We start from the raw sequence: 20,686 nt of genomic DNA, 5'->3' as shown, positions 1-20,686 counted from the left end.
CAAGTCATGGCTGCTACTGACCAGTCCATTTCCCTGGAAAACAGCCCCACAGATACTTACCATTTCTATGCTGAAGTCTACAGGGACAAGACATTCACTGAAGAGGGTAAAGCTTTGTGAAGCAGGCTGTAGAGCTGGGATCTTGCCAAACTCTAACACAGTTGGACTTGGGTAGATTTCTGCCAGCCGTCCAGAGCTCCGTAATTCTACTCCCTGTTCCAGGAAGCAGGCAAGAAAGATTAAAAACCACTCAAAACAAACCACAACAGGGAAACCTAAAAAAGCTTAAACAGCTCAACCCTGCTCAAGTTATTGCTTTAGGGACAGCTACCACACTCCAGCTGAAATGCTGGGCTTTTGGGAAAAAAGGAAAAGAAAATTACATGTTCACCTCCAAATTTAAAAGGATTAAGGTAAGAGAACCTTTCAAACTACAAATTATTGGCCCAAAGGTAAAAGCTTTGCAAGAAATCTCTAGTTAAGACCAGGCTGACAGTTAAACAACTGGTTATTCTGGCAGGGAGAAACCCTCCTTTTTAAGGTAAGCAGCCTGATAGTTGAAAGCAACTGTTTTGTCAAACTTCAAGCTCCCTGGCACAGCCTGCATTGCCCGTCCTTCCTGTTCACTGATTTATATGCAGTGCCACAATGGCCCAGGTTCAGATGTTTGGTGCCGTCCAGGGAATTTGGCATCATCATTTCATTATGTTTTAATCTAAGTTTAAATCCTTGCAACCAGTCTTCAAATGCCAGCTTTCCTTTCTTTTACACAAAGCTCAAGGTTCCCAGAAGTCTTCTGACATCTTCTTTTGTGCTCAGAGAGATGACATTTGAAAACAGATGTTTCCAAAGTTAACAGCATTTTAAAGCTTAATTAACTAAAACTCCCCTCAATTCCAGCTTAGATGAACTACCTTCTGCGTCAGACACTGAGATCCCCACCTATGAGGCATGGGCTGCTTGTGCCACCCATCCCTGCTGTCCTTCTCCCCAGCAGCCTGTGCCTGTTTTCCCTGGAAGAATCCCTGTCCCTGTGCACCCTGCCAGGAGCAGTTGCACACAGGCTCACATCTCCCCTTGCACTCACCCGTGGGTTTCTCTCATCCCCGAACACGCCGACGAGAGCCTTGGTGCGATGCTCGCCCAGCGTCTGCACTTCGATGATAACTGGGATCTCTGCAGTGCCGTAAGGCTGCACAATCCCACAGGGCTTGGGGCTGGAGTAGAGCACGGGAGAGTCGTCCTTGCGTTGCTGGAAGGGACAGAATGAAATGCAACTTCAGAGGGACCTCTGAAGAAACTTTAGACTCCTTAACATCCACTGCAACAGCAACTTAGACGTTTAAAACTCCCCAGGACAAAGGTAAAGGCACAAACAAGCTGCAAGAATTGTAGGCTTAGCACTCCCAGGGGATCCTGCAAGGAGGCTGCCAGCACAGGCACTGGTGTCTGTGGATGCAGCAGCTTTTCACAACCCTCTAAGTGTAAATGGCTGGTTTTCTCCTGGGGCCCTTTGGGTCCCGTCCCACTAGCTCTGGACCCTGGCCCCTTGCAGCCTTTACAAGCACAAAAGCAGAAGACAGAGGTGCTCTCCTCTCGGGACCAAAGCCTTATTTTTATTCCTGGATAGGAGTCACCTCAGGATTCAGGCAACGTCCCAGGAAAAGAGACTGGGGTCTCCTGCCAGGAGATTTAAGCTTACAGGAATGGGGGCAAAGGAAGGGGTCCACAGCCTATGGGATACAAGTGAGGGAGGGGTGAGAGAAGGAATAAACCAGGCACAAACCATTACCACTGGGGCTTTTGTGGGGAAAAGGGAAATTGGACAGACCATGTACCAAGCACCCAGTGCAAAAAACAACTAAATAAACTATTTAGTGCAATACAAACCTCTAAGATCTCCCACAAGAAAACACCCTGAAGACTAGACTAGAACATAAACTGTTTCCTCAGGAGGTTAAACTGCATCCTAAGGTTTACATTCAGGGAGGATCCTTTTCTCAGCAGATCTTTAAGACTAAATAGAAACCAGCAAGGTCTTATCCAAACCCTTTTTTCCACTAATAGTCTCCCCAATAATATTTGACAGGAGGAGGTGGACGTGATGCCAAACCTGGGGAATAAGCCCATAGCAGCCAGGAAGGTTGCTGAGGTTCCTGATGACGAGCTTCCTCTCGTATGGCACTTTCAGGTGGCACTCGTGGTACAGAAGGATTTGGGGGTACACACGCAGCTCTGGAACAAGACATCTGGGCAAAGAGATGACCCCAAGGGAATCAGAGATACTGAGAGAATGGAGAACATTTACCCCCAAAGATTGTGAAATGGAGCAGAACACGTTGGTCACTGTCAAATGGGCATTGAACAGCCCTACAGTGATAAATTGCCTTCTACTTCTTCCCACTCCAACACGTCTTGTCAAGGAGGGGCAAACCCTGAGAGGCAGCACCCAGAGGCTGCCAAGTACCCCAGGCAGAGCACTTTGTGCCACAGCTGCCTCAGCCCCTCCTTTACCCTAGAAGGCTTGACAGGACTCCTGGAACAGTCCCAGTGAGCCACGAGCTCTGGGGGAGCCATCCCAACAAGGATCAGTGCTCACTAAGGCTCAAGGAACACACAACCCTAGTGTCTCATAAAAATGACTCCCTTCTCTCCCATGGTGCTGTTGCCCTGCCTGAGAACTCAGCTGCTGGCCCCAGCCTTGGAGGGCACAAGACAGCAGCTGCCCCACAGAGTGGCTGATCAGCCACCCCCTCCCAGGCCCTGCAGCTCCCTGGCTCCTTCACTGCACAGCTCCAGGCACTGACTGGCCCCAGCTCCATTTGCTTGACAAAATGGCAGCCCAGGCACTGCCTGGATGGCTCTGCCTGGGAGAGGGAACAGCACCAGGGAGCTGCATCCCTCTGGCATCACACTGACACCCACAGCAGCACAGCAGGGTGGAATTCTGCTGCAGCAAGAACGACTTTTGGTTTAAGTCTGAGAACATTAAAGCTCAAAATGGGAAACACAGGGAAGGAGAAAAACTGGAGCTGACCTGCCACATCAAGGCTGCTTTCCCCTCATAAGACCTTGCCCTCCCCACTCTTGCTGGGAGCCACTTTCCCCTGTCATGTGCCCTCATGGACAGAACCAGACCCTGACTCTCAGCAGGCTGCCTGGTGTGTCCCAAACCAGTGCAGGGTGGTCACAACCAGCACAACTCCATCTCTTGCAGGAAGGAGAGGAGGCCCTCGGGAAATTTGTTCCACCTCAAGCACCAAAACCCAGGCCAATCAATGATATCATTGCTGGTCCCTTTAGAAAAGGGCCCAGGACCGTGCTGGGCTGTGAGCAGGGGCTTTTCACCACAGGCTGCTGTCCAAGCACTGCTGTTCTCATGTCCAGCTGGCACAACATGAGGCCATTAAGCAGCTCTTCTCCTTGGCAGCTGCAGCCAGCAAAGCCTGTGCAAGGCAGTGCCTGGGGGAGGCCAGGAAGGGCTGGTACCTGGCCTTGATGACCACTGATGCCACTTCCTTAGCAATACCCTCCAGGTCCACCAGCAACCTCCGTTTGAATCTCATCACAGTGTTGGAACACAGGGTCACCTGGTAGAAAAAAGAACAGTAAATTCTTCCTTACAAAAGCTCATTACCCACATGTGACATCCTCCAGTTCTTGAGGAAGGATTTGGCTTTAATTCTTCTGCTGGTCCATGTGTAGAGCACAGTCTCAGAGTAACAAAAGCCTTCTGGCAATACCAGATTTGTTGAACACACCTTGCTATCACAGCATAGGTCAGCTTCATTAAAACATTAGACTAAAGCTCTACACACCACTGTATTCAAATTAAGGGGCCAATTTCTCATCTGACTACAATGACATAAATGCAGAGGAAATCTGACTTGAACAGACTGAGTTCAGCTTTACAGCAGAAGGCTGAGGGCAAAGTGTGGCCCAGCAGGTGCTGGGCAGTTCATGGCTGCAGAGTGTTTTGTCTCTACTGGAGATCCCTGCAGTGAACACAAATTTTTCTGCTCCCCAGGAGAGGAGAAATGAGACCAAGAAGAAAAGTTAACTGCTTTATACAATGACATCTCTCTAACAACCACCTTCTGCCTTCATCCTTGCTCTGCCCACTTGCAATCAAAGAAATTGCTCTCAAAAACACAAGAATGGCTTCAGGACTTGACCATATGGTATTGATCTCAGTGTAGGATTTTGGAAACAAACCAGTGCTCCTTGAGGAACATCCCGGGTAAGCCAGCTAGCAGAGGCCTCCCAGCAGTGCAGATCTCTCACTCCCAGGATGCTCAAAGCTGGCACCAGAGCTAAAGCCCTCCCACACTCCAGTGAAGCTTCAGCCCTGGTGCTGAAGCATCTATGGCTGGATTCTTCCCATACCTCAATGTCCTGGTGTCCCTGGGGGAGGATGGTTCCTTGGCTGGGATTCATTGTGAACTCCCTTGGCTCCACATAGAAATGAATTCCCTTCCTCCAGGATGGGTCACCTTCTTTGTGTATTTGATCAAGGCTGTCAACAGCCGGCTGCGTGCCATCGTCCGACATGCGGAGCTTGAACGTCACGGGCACCACGGAGCAGTTGGTGAGGCGACATCTCTGGGTATAGGGAAAGCCTAGGAAAGGACACAAATATCCATTTAGGCACCCATTATGGCATGATCCTGGTGGGATTATCCTGCCAGGATAAAAGTGAGATTGGAGTTTAGCTCTTTATTTTGTGAACTACAGCTCACCGAGAAGCTGCATGAGGAATTAATCGTCACTGAGTTCCCTTTGACACTGATTCCAGACTGCAGCCTTGAAAATGCCCACTCCTAGCCCTGCTGAACACTGCAAGCTTCTCTCTTTGGGATGGGGAGGAGCTCCCTCCCCTGCCCCAAACCATCACCAGTTATCTCTCAGTGATGAGTGTGCACCCAGACCCAGCATTTACTCTGAAAATTCAAGCTGTAAAATTCCCTGGTAAGTCTGCCAACATTCCCACTGTTTTCACGATACACAAACAGTGAGTTGTCATTGAGAAGAAGCTACAGCAAAAGAAAATGAGGATGGAATCAGGAACTAGAATGTGATGCACCTTAATGCAGTTTCTCTCTGCAGGACCCTTAAAGCATCTCTTGGTTTGGGCCAAACAGACTGAGCACGTGACAGCTCAGAGTCCACTCAACTGGGGGCAAACCCCAGCCTTGGTTTGAGATTAGCAATTAGGAACCATGTCCCACCTCACCCAACAAACAGGGACATCACAGCCATGCTGCTCACTGTGATTGTGCCTGCAAGGGGATCCCCACTTTGGCTCTGAGATTTGCTTTCCATCCTGCAAAGCCAGAGATACCGCCACACATGGTGGGGATCTGTCTTTTAAAGCAGGACAGAGACACTGGAAAATACTGCCTTTCTATTCCTTGGTTCTATATTTGATCTCACAATGGCAAAATGCCCCCTGAGGCAGCAGCAGCAGCAGCAGCCCTGCAGTTCACAGCCTGAAGAGGCTGCTGGGGCAGACCAGGAGTGAGGGATGCTTTTCTGTTGGAAGGCACAGATCCCTGACGCTGTGTCCCAGCCCAGGCAACACTCACCAAAGGAGATGTCCCCGAAGTCGAGCTCAGGGAGGTCGAAGTGTAAATTCGGTCCAGTGACGATGCCCCTGGAGGCCGAGGACAGAGCAGGAAAGGGCTCGGTTAAAGGCATTGCAAAGGTCCGGCTGTCGTGGCTCGGGGCACAAAACCTGGGCTCAGGGCACCCTGGGTTTCCAACCAACACAGCACCGTGTGCTCAGCACAGGGCCCTGTGCACAGGAGGCAGCTCAAGCCAAGTGGCCAGCAGCCAACAGCCACTGATGGGTAGGCAGGAAAAGCCCCTGGGATGCTGGGGGTCCCATGAAGGACCCTGAACACACACCCAGACATGGCTCCGTGCCTCAGTTTCCCCAGCTGCAATGGGATGGACATCAAGGTGTCCCCACAAACTTCTGTAACCAGCCTTTCCAGCCACAGGTTCCCTGCTTTGCTCCTTCTTAGCTGGAACTGCTGTTCCCATGGAGGAGCTTTCTCAGGAGAGTTTGACCCACACAGTCATTACAGACACAGTTCTGAGACATGAATCCAGGGGAGCCCCAAACATCCTCTGAAAAGAGCAGCAACAGTTCTACCCAGGGGACAGGTGAATCCTAGAGGAAAGGAATGGTTTGTCAGCAGTGCCCCAGCTGGCATAGACAAGAGCAAGAGCTTCAACAACCAAACCAGGCTGTCCTGAATCTAGCACAGCACCTCACCTGGCCTTGAACTCAGCAGACACACTCCAAAAGTCACCAACATCCACTGAAATCAGCACTTGAAGCTGCACAACACTCACCAGTTGATTTCATGATTGATGCCAATCAATGCCCACTCTGCCTTTTGGTTCAAAATCAAGGACCAGTGAACTGTGCCTTCTGTTGCACTCACAGGACTGCACCTGGCTCTGCTCTGCACATCTCAACAAGAGACACCTGCCCTTGCTCAAGGAGAAAGCTGCTTATGCAGAAACACCCCATGACCAGTTTGGGGGAGGGACAGAGGAGAATCAATTATTTGATGGTGAAAGGTTCCCTCTTGATTTCCAAACTAAAAAAGCAGCACTTTTCCTCCAAAAACAAAGCTAGCATAATTGTTTCTCCACTATGGGCAGACCTACTCACCACTTTTCTCTTGCCAAATAATAACTTCCTTGTTCCTTTTTATCCATCGCCCTTATCTTATTGGTACAATCAAGTGCAGACTGCTTTCATTTCTTTACTGCCTTGAGCCAGTGCCCCCCAACAGCAGGAGCCCAGCTCCAAAGCTGCAGAGCAGCCAGCATCAGCTCTCCTGCTTCCACTCCATTATCCTAGCAGCACATGGCTCAGGCTGGCAGGGACAAGGCCTCACACTGCTGTGGTGCTGAGGACTGAGCTCTGCCTCCCCTATGATCAGCCCTTCTCCCTTTGGCTGGGCCAGGATTGTCTCCTGCCATGGCACCAGCCCATGGGATGGTGCCCCAGTCCTTGGCACAGTTCCTGCTGCACAGTTCCTGACTCCCACATCAGCCCTTTGCTGGCTGTGCAAAGGAGGCACCAGAGCACTCTGTGCACAGGAGCTGGGAGCACAGCTTGTCCCCCACAGCATGGCCATGAGAGGGGAGCTGAGGCTGCTGCTGCCCATCTGGCATGGATTATTAATGGAAGTTTTTAAAAACACTGCTGCTGCTGCAGAATCACCCAGGCTGGCCCATCTGCAAAGCCCTGGGGGCCTTGCTGGGTGTTCAGGTGGGACATCCCAGAGCAGCTGCTGCCCAGAGCTGCTCCATCCCACTGCCTGCCATGGCCCAAGGCAGAGGGAGATCCCTGCAGGGAGGAGTCATTGCAGCTCCTGGGTACCACACAGGGCAGGAGGCATCCTGACACTAAGGCAATGCCAGGATCACAGCAGAGATTAAGACCTCAGGCATCACCTTTTTTCTCTGCTCAACCCCAAAATGAGGTAGGTGGGGGATGTCCCAGAGACAGCTACAGATGTGCCCACCAAGCTCCCAGAGTCCTTACCTGATGGTCAGGATCACAGGTGTAGGAGATCCAGCCACACTGAACTGGAATTTTTCCTCAAAACTCCCCAGCACGGTGGTATGGAAGGAGATCTGAACAGTCTGGGTCCCACCTGGTGCAATCATGCCCTGCTCGGGCTCAACCGTGAAGCAGAAGTCCACTTCTGTGGTTGAAGGGATATAGGTGAAGGGAGCATCAAGAGCTCCTTTGTTAATCAGTTCCACCTGCAGAAGCAAGAAAGCAAAATGGAAATACAGGTGGAACCTTCCCTTCTTGTGAGTTATTGTCTAATGATGCAATGAACACCCAGCAAAGGCAGAAGATGCTTTGTGCTGCTGAATGGCAGAAGTCAAAAGATACAACAGGACAAGTTCTGCCTTTGGGTTTTCATGCAGAGCAGTGGCAACTCCACAGACCTGCAGTCACCCTGGGCTTATCCCATGGACACAGAGCAGTGCACCTCTGCTCAGCATCACCAAGCTCATGGGGAGCTGGCCCTGAGAGCCCTGAGTGGGGTGATTGCAGCTGCGGAGTGAATCACCCCAGAGCTGCTGCTGCCCCAGTGAGCACAGCTCCAACAGCACCATCTACTCATTCACCTGTTCCCATACCATGGAAACAATTCATTGAGAATGAGGCATCAGCATCAAAATGTACAGACAGCACCATCTTTTGGTAAGAAAACTCAGCGTGTCTTTCCCTTCCCCAGCCGCGCTTTTGAAAGTGTCTGGCATGCTGTAGTGCCTCATTTTCTACCTCTTTCAGTTGCTCTCTCATGAATTTTTTGCAAACTTGACACTACTAGGGGCAAAGAAAATTGATAGAAAAATCCTTTGCTTTATTCCCAGGAACACTTTTCTCCTTCCAGAGCCAGAGATGCACCAAGACTGAAGTGTGGTGAGGGACTGGTCAGCAAGGGAGAGAACTCCCAAGCCCTTTGCAATGGCCAGCACTGAGCCAGGAGGCTGGATGGATTTCCTGTGACTTCAGCAATAAGCAGGGACACTTGACTGGAAGCTGTTTGCAGTGGGCTGAAGCTCAAAGGCAGCCAGTTTGTTGCAGCTGCTTCTGCAGAGCCCAGTCCAAAGGTGCCTTGTGTCTGGCACTGCCACAAAAGCCTCTGAACATGCAGCTTTTTGACCCAGTGTTGGTTTCATGTGGCAAGGGGTTGTTTTGCAGGAAGCCTCCCAGCTGATCCCTAAGGAAGGCTGCCCAAAAGCAGGGACTGGGGCTTCAGGAACAACAGACACACGTTTCTGACCCCCCAGGTTTGAGCAGTCCATCAAATATTCCCTGCTCACAGCTGCCCAGGTTGGCAGCAATTCCACAGCTCCACCAGGCTTGCTGCTGCCTCAGGAGCCATCAGGATCCATCCCAAGCCCTGCTGCTCACCTCATAGACATAGGAGGTGTTGATAAAAATCTTCCCAAGGTTCAGCGTAGGAGAGCTGAGTTCAATCAAGGGTCCTTGGCCTTCCCCTCTGAGGCACAGGGGTATCCTGCTCTCATGGCCTGGGGAGAGATGTCCATTGCAGTACAATCATTCCCTCTGTCACATTGGATTTTCCAGGCTGCCTCAGTGCTAGTCCCTGACTCTGAGCTGGATGCACTCATGCTTGGAGCTACCTGGTCTAGGGGGAGGTGTCCCTGCCCATGGCAGGGGCCTTGGCACTAGATGATCTTTAAGGTCCACCCCACCCTCATCCTACTGTGATTCTGTGGTTTCCTTCCCATGCACCTAGAGGAGCTTTGAAATCCATTCAGTGCAGGCACAAAAGCTCATGATGAGTTTGGCAATTACCAAACTACCTGGGCCAGGAGCACAGGCCTTTGTTGCCCAAGTGCTCCCCTTCTGACACTCAGCACTGTGTTCTGTTTCCACAGAGTGAGAGCTGCAAGGGGACAACTCCCACACAGGCAGAGAAGCAGCTGCTGGCCAAGGGTGCTCCCTCTACAAACACCCTGTGCTCAGTGGGGCTCAGCCACCTCTGCTCTGCTGCTGTCTGGGCACTGGGAGGTGATCCAGGGCCAGGGAGCACATTTCTAACTCAGCTCCTTCCACCTGATGATGGATCCATGGCAAATGGACCCATCCTGGAGGCCAGGGGCCTGCAGGGGCTTAGTGCTTGTTCACTAAAGCTGTTCTGCTCTGGAGCTCTCTGGCCTTTGAGGAAATGCTGGCAAAGCCGTGGCATGAAAACCTCTCCCTGCACTGCCTGGGCTGTTCTGGGATCAGTAAGGCAGACCCAGCATTCTGAGCCCTGGCCTTGCACAGGAGACTTCCTGGAGGCTGCAGGGCCAGGGGGGATGTGCCAGCACTGCCCTGCTGACCAGGGACTCTTCCCAGCACTTCCATGGGAGCCCAGTGGGCTCAGGCTTGCACCATGGCTTCACTGAGGGGGACAGGAGCAGGGCAAAGGAGCTGCACCTGAGACATGGCAGTAAGCCACACTTTGATACTCCAGTGCTTCCAGGGGTTCGAAGGTCACCGTGATTTCAGCCGTACTATTGGGCTCAATTTCTCCCTCCTACAACAGAAAGAGACAGCAAAGCATTGCTCTTCAAACTCCACATTTCTTGTTTCCAACCACAGGCCTGTAAGCCTTGATTGAGCATCAATGATGAGTGAACAACACAAGCAGCCAAGGAAAGCCTCCAAACCCAGCTCAACACAGCGCTGGAAGCTCTCAATGCTCAGCTGATCAGCTGCCACTCTCCACAATATTCCTGCTGCTCTGACACAAGCTCTTGGTCCCATCATGCTGCTGTCAGCTCCATGGGATGTAAGTGCCACTGTGCACTGGTGGCTCTAGGCCTTAGATGGGCCATAGGAGTAACCAAGAAGAGAACATGATCTCCTTCCTTGAACTACAGATATTAGTTAAGCTGTTTTGAAAGAAAGCAGAGGTTGGGATTATTCTGGGCTTTACTGCAAGATGAGAAGGGATTTTGCTCTGTGCAGACACCAGGCATTCATCATCTCTCCCAATGCCAGTACTCAGAATCAGGGCTCTGGCTGATGGGAGCACGTGGCAGTTTGCTTGCATCACCAGAAAAGGAAAAGGTTTTCTGTCCCTGTGTGCAGGAGAACTCCAAAGGCCCATTTCAGCCTTGCACCCTTGTGTCCAGGCTCACACAAGGATGACACTGGAAGGGACACTCAGCAATAGTGCAAGGCATGGTTACAGGAGGGGATTGGCATTTCTGTCATTAACCTTGGGCTGAATTTGGCCTCCTTTTTCCAGGGAACCATTGCAAGCTTCAGGTCAGTGTGTGAGCTGGCAGTGCTCCAACAGCCTCTGCTGAGCCCCACGTGTGGGGGGAGCCCCTGCCTACAGGAACTGCTCCCTGTGACACTGCAAGGACACGCACACAGGGCCTTGAGCTCCAGCCTGGCAGCAGAGCTGGGCTGTGTCAGGCTCCCAGCCCTGCCTTGAGCCTGCAGGGCACAAATGCTTTGAGCAGGGAGCTCTGCAGCCGCTCCAGAAACTCCACATCCTCCCTGCCAGCACATGGGGCCAGCTGAGGATCTGCCCAGTGACTGCAGCCAGGGGAAGGGTGCTTGGGAGGAGGAAGAGGAAGAAAATGAGGTTCTCGGGTGTCACTTACCAATGGCTCAATGAAAAAAATGTCACTGGAGAAGAGCAGGGGGTCATCTTGCACCTTTGCCTTCTTCTCCTGGACCCTGCTTCTCAGGAGGGCACTGTGATCTTCAGAAAAGCCCTGCACCTTCTCCACTTCTTTCTCCTCCGTGAAGTTTTCCAGCCACTCCTCACCCAATGGGTGCAGCAAACGACACTGCCTGCAGCCCCAGGGAGAGACAAGGCCAGCTGATCATTTAATAAGCCACAGATTTGCAGAGAGAAGTGGGAGTGCAGGAGAGCAAAGCACTTGGGGAGGAGCAGCAGCAGCTCCCCAGCAAAGGCTGAGCCAAGCCACGAGGGTCCCACATGGATCAGAGGATAACTTGTTGTTCACTGGCACAGCAGGGAGTTTCACCCCACACTTGCAAGCTCAGGAGAGGTTTCCAAAGCCAACATCCCTCCAGAGAAACCTCCTGGCTCAAAGCCTCTGCCAAAACTGAGGGAGAATCCACCGACCACCTCAGCTGGCTTTTCCTCCCACTGAGCTGCTTGGGGGATGCAGATAAAGGTCACAGAGCACCCACTGCAGCACTTCCCTGGGAAGGGGAGATGTTGCCAGGTCATGTAGGAAGAAGATTAGAGAGACAGGAGCCCAATTAGAACCTGAGGAAATCAGTCATTGCAACCAACCTTTCCTTCCCAAAATGCCATTCCTGGTTGGAGTATAAATGGAACTGGAATGCTGAGTGCTGAGCTCCTGAAGCCCAGGGACACACACCCCAGTGCCAGGCATGGTTTACTTGGCCTAAACCATTCAAAAGCACCAACACCCCCCTGAGGCCATAGGTTAGTTTCAGTCTTGGGCCATATATCTCACTGAAATGCATCTTCCAAACCAACCTCCTCTTCTCTTCATAGTCATCTTCCTCAGAAGGCAAAGCCTTCCACTGGAAGTGGGCTGTGATGTTACTCCTGTTTTCCAGGAACACGGTTGTCTGGTATGCCATGGTGATGAAGGTCTTGCCAGCCTCCACGGAATTTGTGCTCAACACAACATCAACATCTACAGCTTCTCCATGGAGCTTTGTGTGGATACTCTCTTCACCTGGAACAAAGCAAAGGGGAGTCTTTGCTCAGCTCACTGGCTGATGGAAGCACAAGGAACAGAACAAATCCCAGGGCACAAAAGAAGGTGTCACAGTTTTTATCTGAATGAGCAGTTCTGTGGATCAGTCCATTTGTCACATCCTGACAGCTCTGTGTGTAGAGTGGTGAGGATGTCCTGGGCAGCTCCTTAAACCCCTTGTTTCTGAGTGTGTTTGTAGAGCTTTGGCCCCAAGGTGACAGGATGGACAGTGGGATTGGTCAGTGTGCTCTGGTGACCCACTCAGATCACTGGGATTTCTGCATCCAAGTCCTTCAGGTGACAGGGCTGAGGAGCCCTGTTCAGCCCTGCCTTGCCCAGGGTCTCCCTGGGCATCCCACGAGACTCCCATCTCTCCTGATCCCTTGGATCCCTTGGATCCCTTGTTGCTGACCAGCAAATATGCCTGGGGGCAGGTGGGCAGCAAAAGGAGGCCCAGAGGAACAAGTGAAGTGACAGCGCACAGCAGGAGGGGACACAGGTGAGGAAACACAACCAGCCTGGCTCTGCAATATGACAAACCACTCTCAAATGAACACCATGAAAATCATCATCATCTCCCTGTCCAAACCCACAGCCACATCAGTCTTGAAATATTTTCTATTGTTCTGATCTCAAAAACCAAGCTGGCGCATTGCACATTAAATAAAAAAGGGACAATAGAAAGATTAATAAGTACAGAGCAGCTTCTACATTAAGACTGAATGGGATTCCTCAGTCTAGAAATCAAATGGGAGATAGATGTGAGAGGTTTGTAACAACATGAACAGCCTGGGAAATGGGCACAGGGAAAAATTGGTCTTGATTTGTCACCAAACAGGAACTTGAGGGCCTGAAAATGTTATTAGACAGAAACTACATATATGTGTAAGGGCCACATAGAAAAAGGATGTGTGACAAGCCAGTGGAGAAGCAGCATATGGGACAGAGGTGTGCAAGAAATCCATTGCATTGGAGAGAGTCTGATGGAGACCTCACATCCAGCACGGCCCAGGAATCAAATAAAACTTCACCCAGGCATAGCCACATGGTAGTGGAGAATCAGGGATCCTCCTTCCTCCACTCAGCAACTCCCAGCAAAACAGGAATCAAAAATCTTCACCCTTTAGACGGGATCCACTTTCTCAAGCCCCTGAACACCAAGGAGTTTTCAGTTTTCTTTGGGCTAAAGCTGAACAGGGAGGTACCTCTGGAGGGAATGCAGGGGGAGGGACAACAGGGAGCCATGTGGAGAACTGTCCTGTGCCCTGCAGGGCCCAGCACTCACCTGGGTTGCAGCACACTGCCAGGGACCCAAAATGGTCCCCGTTGGTCAGCGCGTGAAATCTCACTGTCACCCGCATGGTGTCCCCAGCACCCAGAGTTCCTGCGATCGGCACCACGGAGAAAGGACTGCAACACAAAGAGAGGGATCAGGGCTGGGGGGACACCTGGCCAGGAGATTCCTGCTGCACTGCAGCTCCCTTGGGCAAGCAGGGAGCAAACCAAGCACAGGCAGCAGAGGACAGAACAGACAGGCTCAGAAACAGCCACTGAGCCACTGCTGAGGAGATCCAGCCCTCACAAGATCCTGGGCGTAAAATGACCTCAGCTCCCCCATACTCTGCATCCCGCTCTCTGCAATGAGGCTCAAGGGTCCCACTGCCAGCAATCCCATCAGAGAATGGTTTGTGAAGAGCACAGAGAGGGTTCAGAGCTATCTGCATGCAGAACTTGACACTGACTGCCTCAGGAATTTCTCTTTTCCTGCTGCCTATAAACCTCATCTCAGGAGATGCAGATGTTAGGGCACTACCTGTCCTGGGATATTACAGCCTAGGAATCAGACAGGGAGAAGGAACTTTTCCTTGAAGACCAAGGAATAGTTACAGTTGAATTTGCAGTGTGATTCTTTGGTTTCTTCTGCCTTGAAAATATCCTGATTTAGCCTAAAAAGGGCACATTTTATCAACATTTCAATGAAAGCTGCTCTAAGAAAAGGAGCAGTCAAAACTCTGAAAGAGTGCAAATGCAGATTAGAGCAATAGAGTGACATGGAAACCCAAAAGGAGGATGCTATTTACAGTCTGAAGGAGCCCATGCCATCTAAATGAAGCACCATGAGCAGGAGCACATCAAGGAAGCAGAACAGGAGGTTTCTGTGTGTTTACCAGCAATGCAGTCTGGGACTGTGGCTTGTCATCCAGGTTGGTAACTGTTGCTTGGCCCAGCAGAGAAACTCTGTGTGAGGTGTTGGAAATGTTAATGCAAATGTGTTGGTGCACTTTGGATTTAACAGGAGCCATCAGGATTGGTCACCAGGTAAAGAGCTCTTGCCTGACAAGCACAAGACTCTGTGCTTTGATGCTCAGGGACAGCTCAGGGGAAATGTGCTTTGTGCTCTTCTCCAGCCCCACTGAGGAAACAAAAGTTCCTGGCCTGGGTGCTTTGCTGCTGGTCAATCTGTCATTTAAAAGTCTGTTCTGGGGAGTTTGGTGATGATTACATCACACACAGAAATAAAGAGAACATCTGGCAAGCTGAGCTTGATTGATGTCACTTGCTTCAGGTTCAGCTCATTCAGGACCTCTTGCTGCAATGATGGGCGGAGCTGTTCCCATTCCCACTGGTGAGACCATCACTGGCTGATGGAGAAGCCTTGGGTCAGCAATGTTTATGTGCTGGACCTGAGACTTTGGAGGGAGGGGAGGAAAGACAAGGCCTCAGCAGCCCCAGAGCCAGATCAGTGCACGTGCTCCTGCATCTGCCCCGGGGCTGATGCCAGCACTGCTGCAGGTCCCTGCTGGGGCTCGGGGGGATCAGTGCCTGCTGGGGGCAAGGCACAGGATTTTCTTCTTATTCTTTTGCCAGAAATTCCACCAGAACAGAGAAGCTGCCATTTAAGGGAATCCCTGGCCACACTTCAGCACTACCTTCCATTCCATTCCATTCCCTTCCCACTGCTGCCCCATGTTACATGTTCCTGCCCTCAGATGGCAGGATGGGAATAACACTCCTGAGGGTGACTTCAGGGCTTGCCTGCTCACTTCCAGCCAGGGCTGCAGGGCAGCAGCTCTGATGCTCTGGTTCCTTTGCTGCTCTTTCCCAACTCTGCTCTCACCCAAAGGTGATATCCTTTGCACAGGGACAGATGAGCTGCCTCACCTCTGGGTGCTCAGCTGGTAATGAGCTGTCCGGTTACCGACATTGCGAACCAGCAGAATCTTCTGGGTGCGGTGCTTGACCGGACACTCGGAGAAGTCCACCTGGGCAGGGAAGTCCAGGATGGCTCGGGCAAAAATGGCCCGAAGTGGCACAACGATCTTCTCTTTTGCAGTGGTGCAGGTGAGCTCATGGGAATAATTCTGCAGGAAAAGAAACTGGCTCAGCACAGGGCATTTAGTGCCATCCCCATGGCAGAAGAAAAACCATTTCCTGTAACTCATCCATGGCATCAATTTATCTATTCCACCCTAAAATGAACACTGAGTTTTTCTACTATGTCACATTTTAAAGGCACCAGTGCACTTTGCAAAAGCTATCCCAGTGGCATTAAGCTCTTGTGTCACTTGGGTCATACAGAGAACTGCCCTAGGCCACCATAATTTTCACTCACAAATTTTAATGATATTAAATAATTCCTAAGCTCCTTCTAAGGAACATGGAGCTAGGGAACACAGCACATTCCTCTTTAGGTTTCTATATTCCCACTGTCTGAGAATAGGACAAAGTGTTAAACTGACTCTAAGCAGCAAGAGGAAGATGAGAAAACAGCTGCACCCAAAGAGATCCTGCACCTCTGGCCTGGTGCAGAAACATCAGTTGGCTCAGAACTCCCCTCTAACTTTGCCTCTCCAACCAAGTCAGGAGAAGAACAGTGCTAAGAGGTTGCAGGATGCTGTTGGAAAGGGCCTCTCTTTGTTTGCCTGCAAGGCTTCCTCCCTTCCATGCCATGTCCTAAACCCTTCTGTATGAACAAGTCTCCAGATGCCAGCAGTGAGATCAGACTTGCCAGGGCCTCAGCACTGCTGTTCAAACCTCCATGCAGAAGCACCTTTGGCACGGAATGGGTGCCAGCTGACAGAGCAAGCACAGTGACAGGCATGAAGACAGAGCCCCAGCAGTGTCACTGCCATGGGCTCTGGGCCCACAGCTCTGCCTGCAGCTTGTACCTGCCCTACACGAGCTCCTTCAGGCAGGTGTCCAAGTCCCCTGCAGCTCAGCAACCTCCTGCTGACCAAGGGCACCCAGAGCCCAGTGTGCCTGTGCCAGGCTGGGCTCACGGGCACAGCACATCCTCTGCCCTGCCCCTGCAGCTGTGCCATGGTCACCTGTGCTCTGGGACAGCACAGCTGCAAGGCTGCAGAACAGAGGGGGTGAAAAAGCACCGTCTTTGCTCCAGCCCAGGGGCAGGCAGGGAAGCTGTTGGCAGTCAGGAAGGAGGAAAGCTCCCTGACCTCTTTGTCCCTCGAGTGTTTTCCATAATAATGAAACCCCTTCCACTGGACCTAGAGATGGCTGAACATCTGTCAACATCTCTTTGTCATTTTCATCCTGTTCCTGTGCATCTTCCCTTGGGAATGCTCAGGGATGTGCAGGGAGGGGAAGCAGAGCCTGTCAGGCCTGGCTGCAGTGCCTGCCAGCAGTGCCAAGGTGTGACTGGCTGCTGCAGGCTGCCTGCCCAGGGCCTGGAGCCCAGCTCACAGCATGCAATGGGCTGGAGCAGAGTGCAGGGAAAACAATGGCTGTGGAGATCATTGTGTGCTTTGGCTCCTCCAGCCTCACCTTGTTCTCGTCGGGGGTGAAGCGGATGCGTAGAGGGGCAGAGGCGCCTGGTGGCACGATGTGGTACACATCACTGGGGCAGGCCAGCTGGAAGTAAGGTGAGCTCTCCATGCAGACCTTCACCATCCGAGCAATCTGCAGCAAAGACATCAAATGATGATTTTGCCACTTGTGGAAACGAGAGGAGACCTGTCCATGCCCTGCTGACATCCCTCCCTGGCCCCTTTTCCAAGGCACTTTCAGCTGTGCAGGCACAGGCACATCATTCACAAGGCTGAGCTTGAATCCCTCCTGTCTGGCTCCAGCATTGTGGCCAGGGCCAGTAGGGCAGTGCCTGGTGGGAAGGAAGGGCCAAGCAGGTCAGCACCAGCAGGATGGAGACAGAGCACCTGAACCAAGTCATCTGCATATTCAACAAGGCCAAAAAACCTGCTGGCTTCTGCCTGCACACAGCCATGAAGTTCTCATGTTCCAGGGGCGAATGTGCTACCTGAAAGCAAAGCATCAAATTGTCCTGGGAGAAGGAAAAAATTCCCTTCTAGCAGATGAGGTTTGGGTAGGGACGTTGTGGAGATAGAGTCATGCAGGCAGAGCAGCAAGAGAGGAGACCAAACCACTGTGGCTTTCCTGGGAATAAAAGTAAACCTGAAAAGCAAAAGAAGGAACACAGCAAGACAATCCCTAAAACAAGGAGATGGCAAAGAGAATTTAAACGGGCAGTAAAGCAGCAAGGAGGAATCATAAAACCATGAGAGCATTCAGCTTGCCAAAAGTGATGGAAACACAGACAGGCTGTGCCTATTGACTCTGGGCTTCAAAGGCATTTTCTGCCTGGAGAAACATGACCAGCACTGAGTGACAGTGTGGTTCCAGTATGCAAAGCCAATCTTGGCTCTCCAGGGCTTCTTGCTGCCTGTGCAGGCAAGCTGGGCTGCTGGGCATTCCTGCCTGCAGCCAGCAGGCCAGGTGCTGCCCTCTGAGATTCACAAGATGAAGTCCTGAAATACCATATCTGATGGGGAGATCTGAAACAAGTTGTTTTGGGGGAGCTGGTGACAGCTGGAGAGGTGAGAGAGAGCAGGGAGAGGTTCAGCTGCTGAGAGGAAAGTTCATGAAAGATCCCTTACACTGATCCCCAGTGAAGCACAGACTCTGGGTGAGCATGTGTGCCCAGGACACACTGGGCAAACTCTGGCTCACCCACCTCTGCTCTGAGCTGATCGAGAACTGCTTGATCAGCTTAGAGCAGGCTCAAGCCAAGCTGCTCTTTTGGCATGGGTGAGTCCCCTGTACATCTGGCTGCCTGCAAAATCTAACACCCCGTCAGGGTCCCAACACATTGTTCCAGCCCAAAGCAGTAATGCAATTTGTTTTGCTAAATCTGAAGTAATTCCTGCAGGTCCTCGGCCTCAAAGGCCAACGCTGCCACTGTGGAGGGAATGCTGTGACCCCAAGCATTTGATGGTGACCACACCAAAGCAAGAGGTGGCTCCTTCAGCAGGAGAATGGCAAATGGCAATTTTGTGCCTTTGCGTCCTCAGCCTTCCCCCCCTGGTTTTAGCAATGGCAGCTACACTCCAGCACAGCCCAGCAGCTTCAGCAGAGGTCATTTGTGTTGGCTTAGTGCAGATCAGGACTCCTAGTCCACCACTCCCAGCAGTTTGCAATGACAACAGGACCTGGACATTGAGGTCTTTTGCTGGAGGCGAGCCTGTCACAAGCACTCACCCTCTTCAAACTTCATGTTAAACAGAAAGGAAAAGAGTGGGAAAAGGCTACCTTTTGACGAGTCTCACTCATGTCGACACATGGGCCAATTCTGGGCAGAAAACTCCCCCCAGTGCTGGCCTCCTGCTTTGAGTTGACAAACTTCTCCCTCTGGAACTTAGAGGGAAGCAGCTGAAAGGCAAAAACAACAACAACAAAAAAAAACAACAAAAAAAACCAACAAATAAACCAGGAAGAAAGTCAGAGATGTGCTTGTTCAGAAAGGCTTTCCTTGAACAAGTGGCACTGATGAATAATTTGTGATCACAGCCACTAGGACAGTTCTGGAAACCCTGGAAGTTGCCTGCTGAAATACTTAGCACCAATAAATTAATAATACAGAGTGCAATACACATACTCCAGCCACATGGCTCTGTCCCATGAGTCTGTGATTTGATGGGACATGTTTGGGGATTTCTGCTCTTTGGGCATTTGTTTCCTCTTACATTTCACTGGATTGAGGCAGTGACCTTTCCAGAGAGTGGGGAGGAGCTCTCAGAACTGCCTGAACTCCACCCCTGCACAACACTCAAAACTCACAGGCAGGAGATAGCACTGCTGGCTGAGTCCAAGGGAAGCAAGCAAGAGAAGCTGTACCAAGAGTGAGGTGCACAGGAATGTGTCCAAGTTTTAGCTCTCTCTGTTACTTAGCATTGGTTTTCTCTGTCTGGGCTGACAGAGCCCTCGAGAGAAGAAAACAGAGGGATGTCCTTGGCAGAGCCTCAGCAGTGGGGCATCTTCAGTCAAGTGAGCTGCAGACAGCAAGGGACCTTTGTGGCCCTGGCTCCAGTGCTGCCTGCAGGGCTGCATCTGTGCCCACCCAGGAGCTGGGAGAGAACAGCTGCTTTGGAAGCTCTTCCGGCTGGGACCAGCCGTGGCTCTCAAGGCTTGGGGCAGAGTTTGAGCCTCCCCCTCACATGCCCAGGTGCCCAAGGGCAGCTTGGTCAGAGCAGCACAGGTGAGTGCCCAGCCTGACAGAAGGAATTGCTGTGGCAAAGGGGAAGGAAAGAAGCCCATGCTGAGGGCTTCAGCTGTACATTGGTTTCACTTGGCTCTGCTGGCACAGCCAGGCAAGGCGCTGGGCTGTCCCTGACACATCCCACAGTGTTCCCTACTGCACCAGGACAGCCCCAGCAACAGGAGCATGGCACAGAGGGCTGGGGAGGGGCTCTGCAGCTTCAGAGCACTGCTGGACAACAGGGGCAGGGAGAGCAGGGACACCAGGGCAGTTTCCAGCCTTAACACAGCCCCAGGGGCTACTCACAGTATCAGACTTCAGTCCTTCCCTGGACAAAAGACGTGGTGTTGGTGTCCTTCCTGGGAATCTAGAAGCCATTGAGAAGGGAGGATCTCACAGCACTCGCTCACAGAAACCACGGTGGTGCGAACAATTCGCTTGGCGAATCGCCGAGTGCCGCCGCCTGAACGCGCAACCAGAGCCGGCTCCGGGCACTGATGCCGCATGGCCGGCCCCTGACTCTGCGGCCGCGTTTGCGGTCACCGGGCAACCGCGGCACCGAGCGGGGGCCGGGCCGGGATGGGCCGGGCAGCGCCGGGGCGGGACCGGGGCGGCGGCGCTGGGAGGGCCTCAGTCCCGCCTCGGTGCCCTCTCGATCTGCCCGTGTTCCAGCCCTGGTCCTCCCTCGGTCCCCGGGCACAGCGGGCTGGGTTCGCTCCCGGGCCCGGAGGCAGCGCTCGATGTCGCCAGAGCCTCGGCCCCACCTCTGGGCTGCTCCTCCACAAAGGGAAAAACCCAGGGTCTCAACAGTTTGTGTTCAGCGATAGTACAAGTGGGAAGCAGCCAGCTGCAGGTCCTGGGCACTGACAGTTAGCATCTCGTTCTTCTTAGGGACACTCAAGT

At 52.1% G+C, this 20,686-nt stretch overlaps 1 protein-coding gene across 1 annotated transcript; it reads right to left on the bottom strand.

Annotated features, from left to right (window-relative positions):
• Positions 1-327: 327 nt before the first annotated feature.
• LOC143691877 (hydrocephalus-inducing protein-like) lies at positions 328-20,304 on the bottom strand. The gene is made up of 16 exons (XM_077185209.1): positions 20,090-20,304; positions 18,838-18,957; positions 17,059-17,193; positions 15,439-15,638; positions 13,562-13,686; positions 12,051-12,255; positions 11,176-11,368; positions 9,995-10,094; positions 8,960-9,078; positions 7,568-7,791; positions 5,586-5,653; positions 4,387-4,619; positions 3,490-3,590; positions 2,114-2,249; positions 1,088-1,252; positions 328-354 (listed from the first exon to the last, which is right to left on the bottom strand). Exons 1-16 carry the CDS (start codon positions 20,159-20,161, stop codon positions 328-330), a joined length of 2,223 nt encoding a protein of 740 aa, XP_077041324.1. The 5' UTR covers positions 20,162-20,304.
• Between the last annotated feature and the right edge of the window lie 382 nt (positions 20,305-20,686).

Source organism: Agelaius phoeniceus, chromosome 12, assembly GCF_051311805.1.
Source record: "Agelaius phoeniceus isolate bAgePho1 chromosome 12, bAgePho1.hap1, whole genome shotgun sequence".
NCBI classification, from domain to species: Eukaryota; Metazoa; Chordata; class Aves; order Passeriformes; family Icteridae; genus Agelaius; species Agelaius phoeniceus.
Note: the sequence above shows the minus strand (reverse complement) of the source record. Positions and strands in the feature narration are given on the sequence as shown.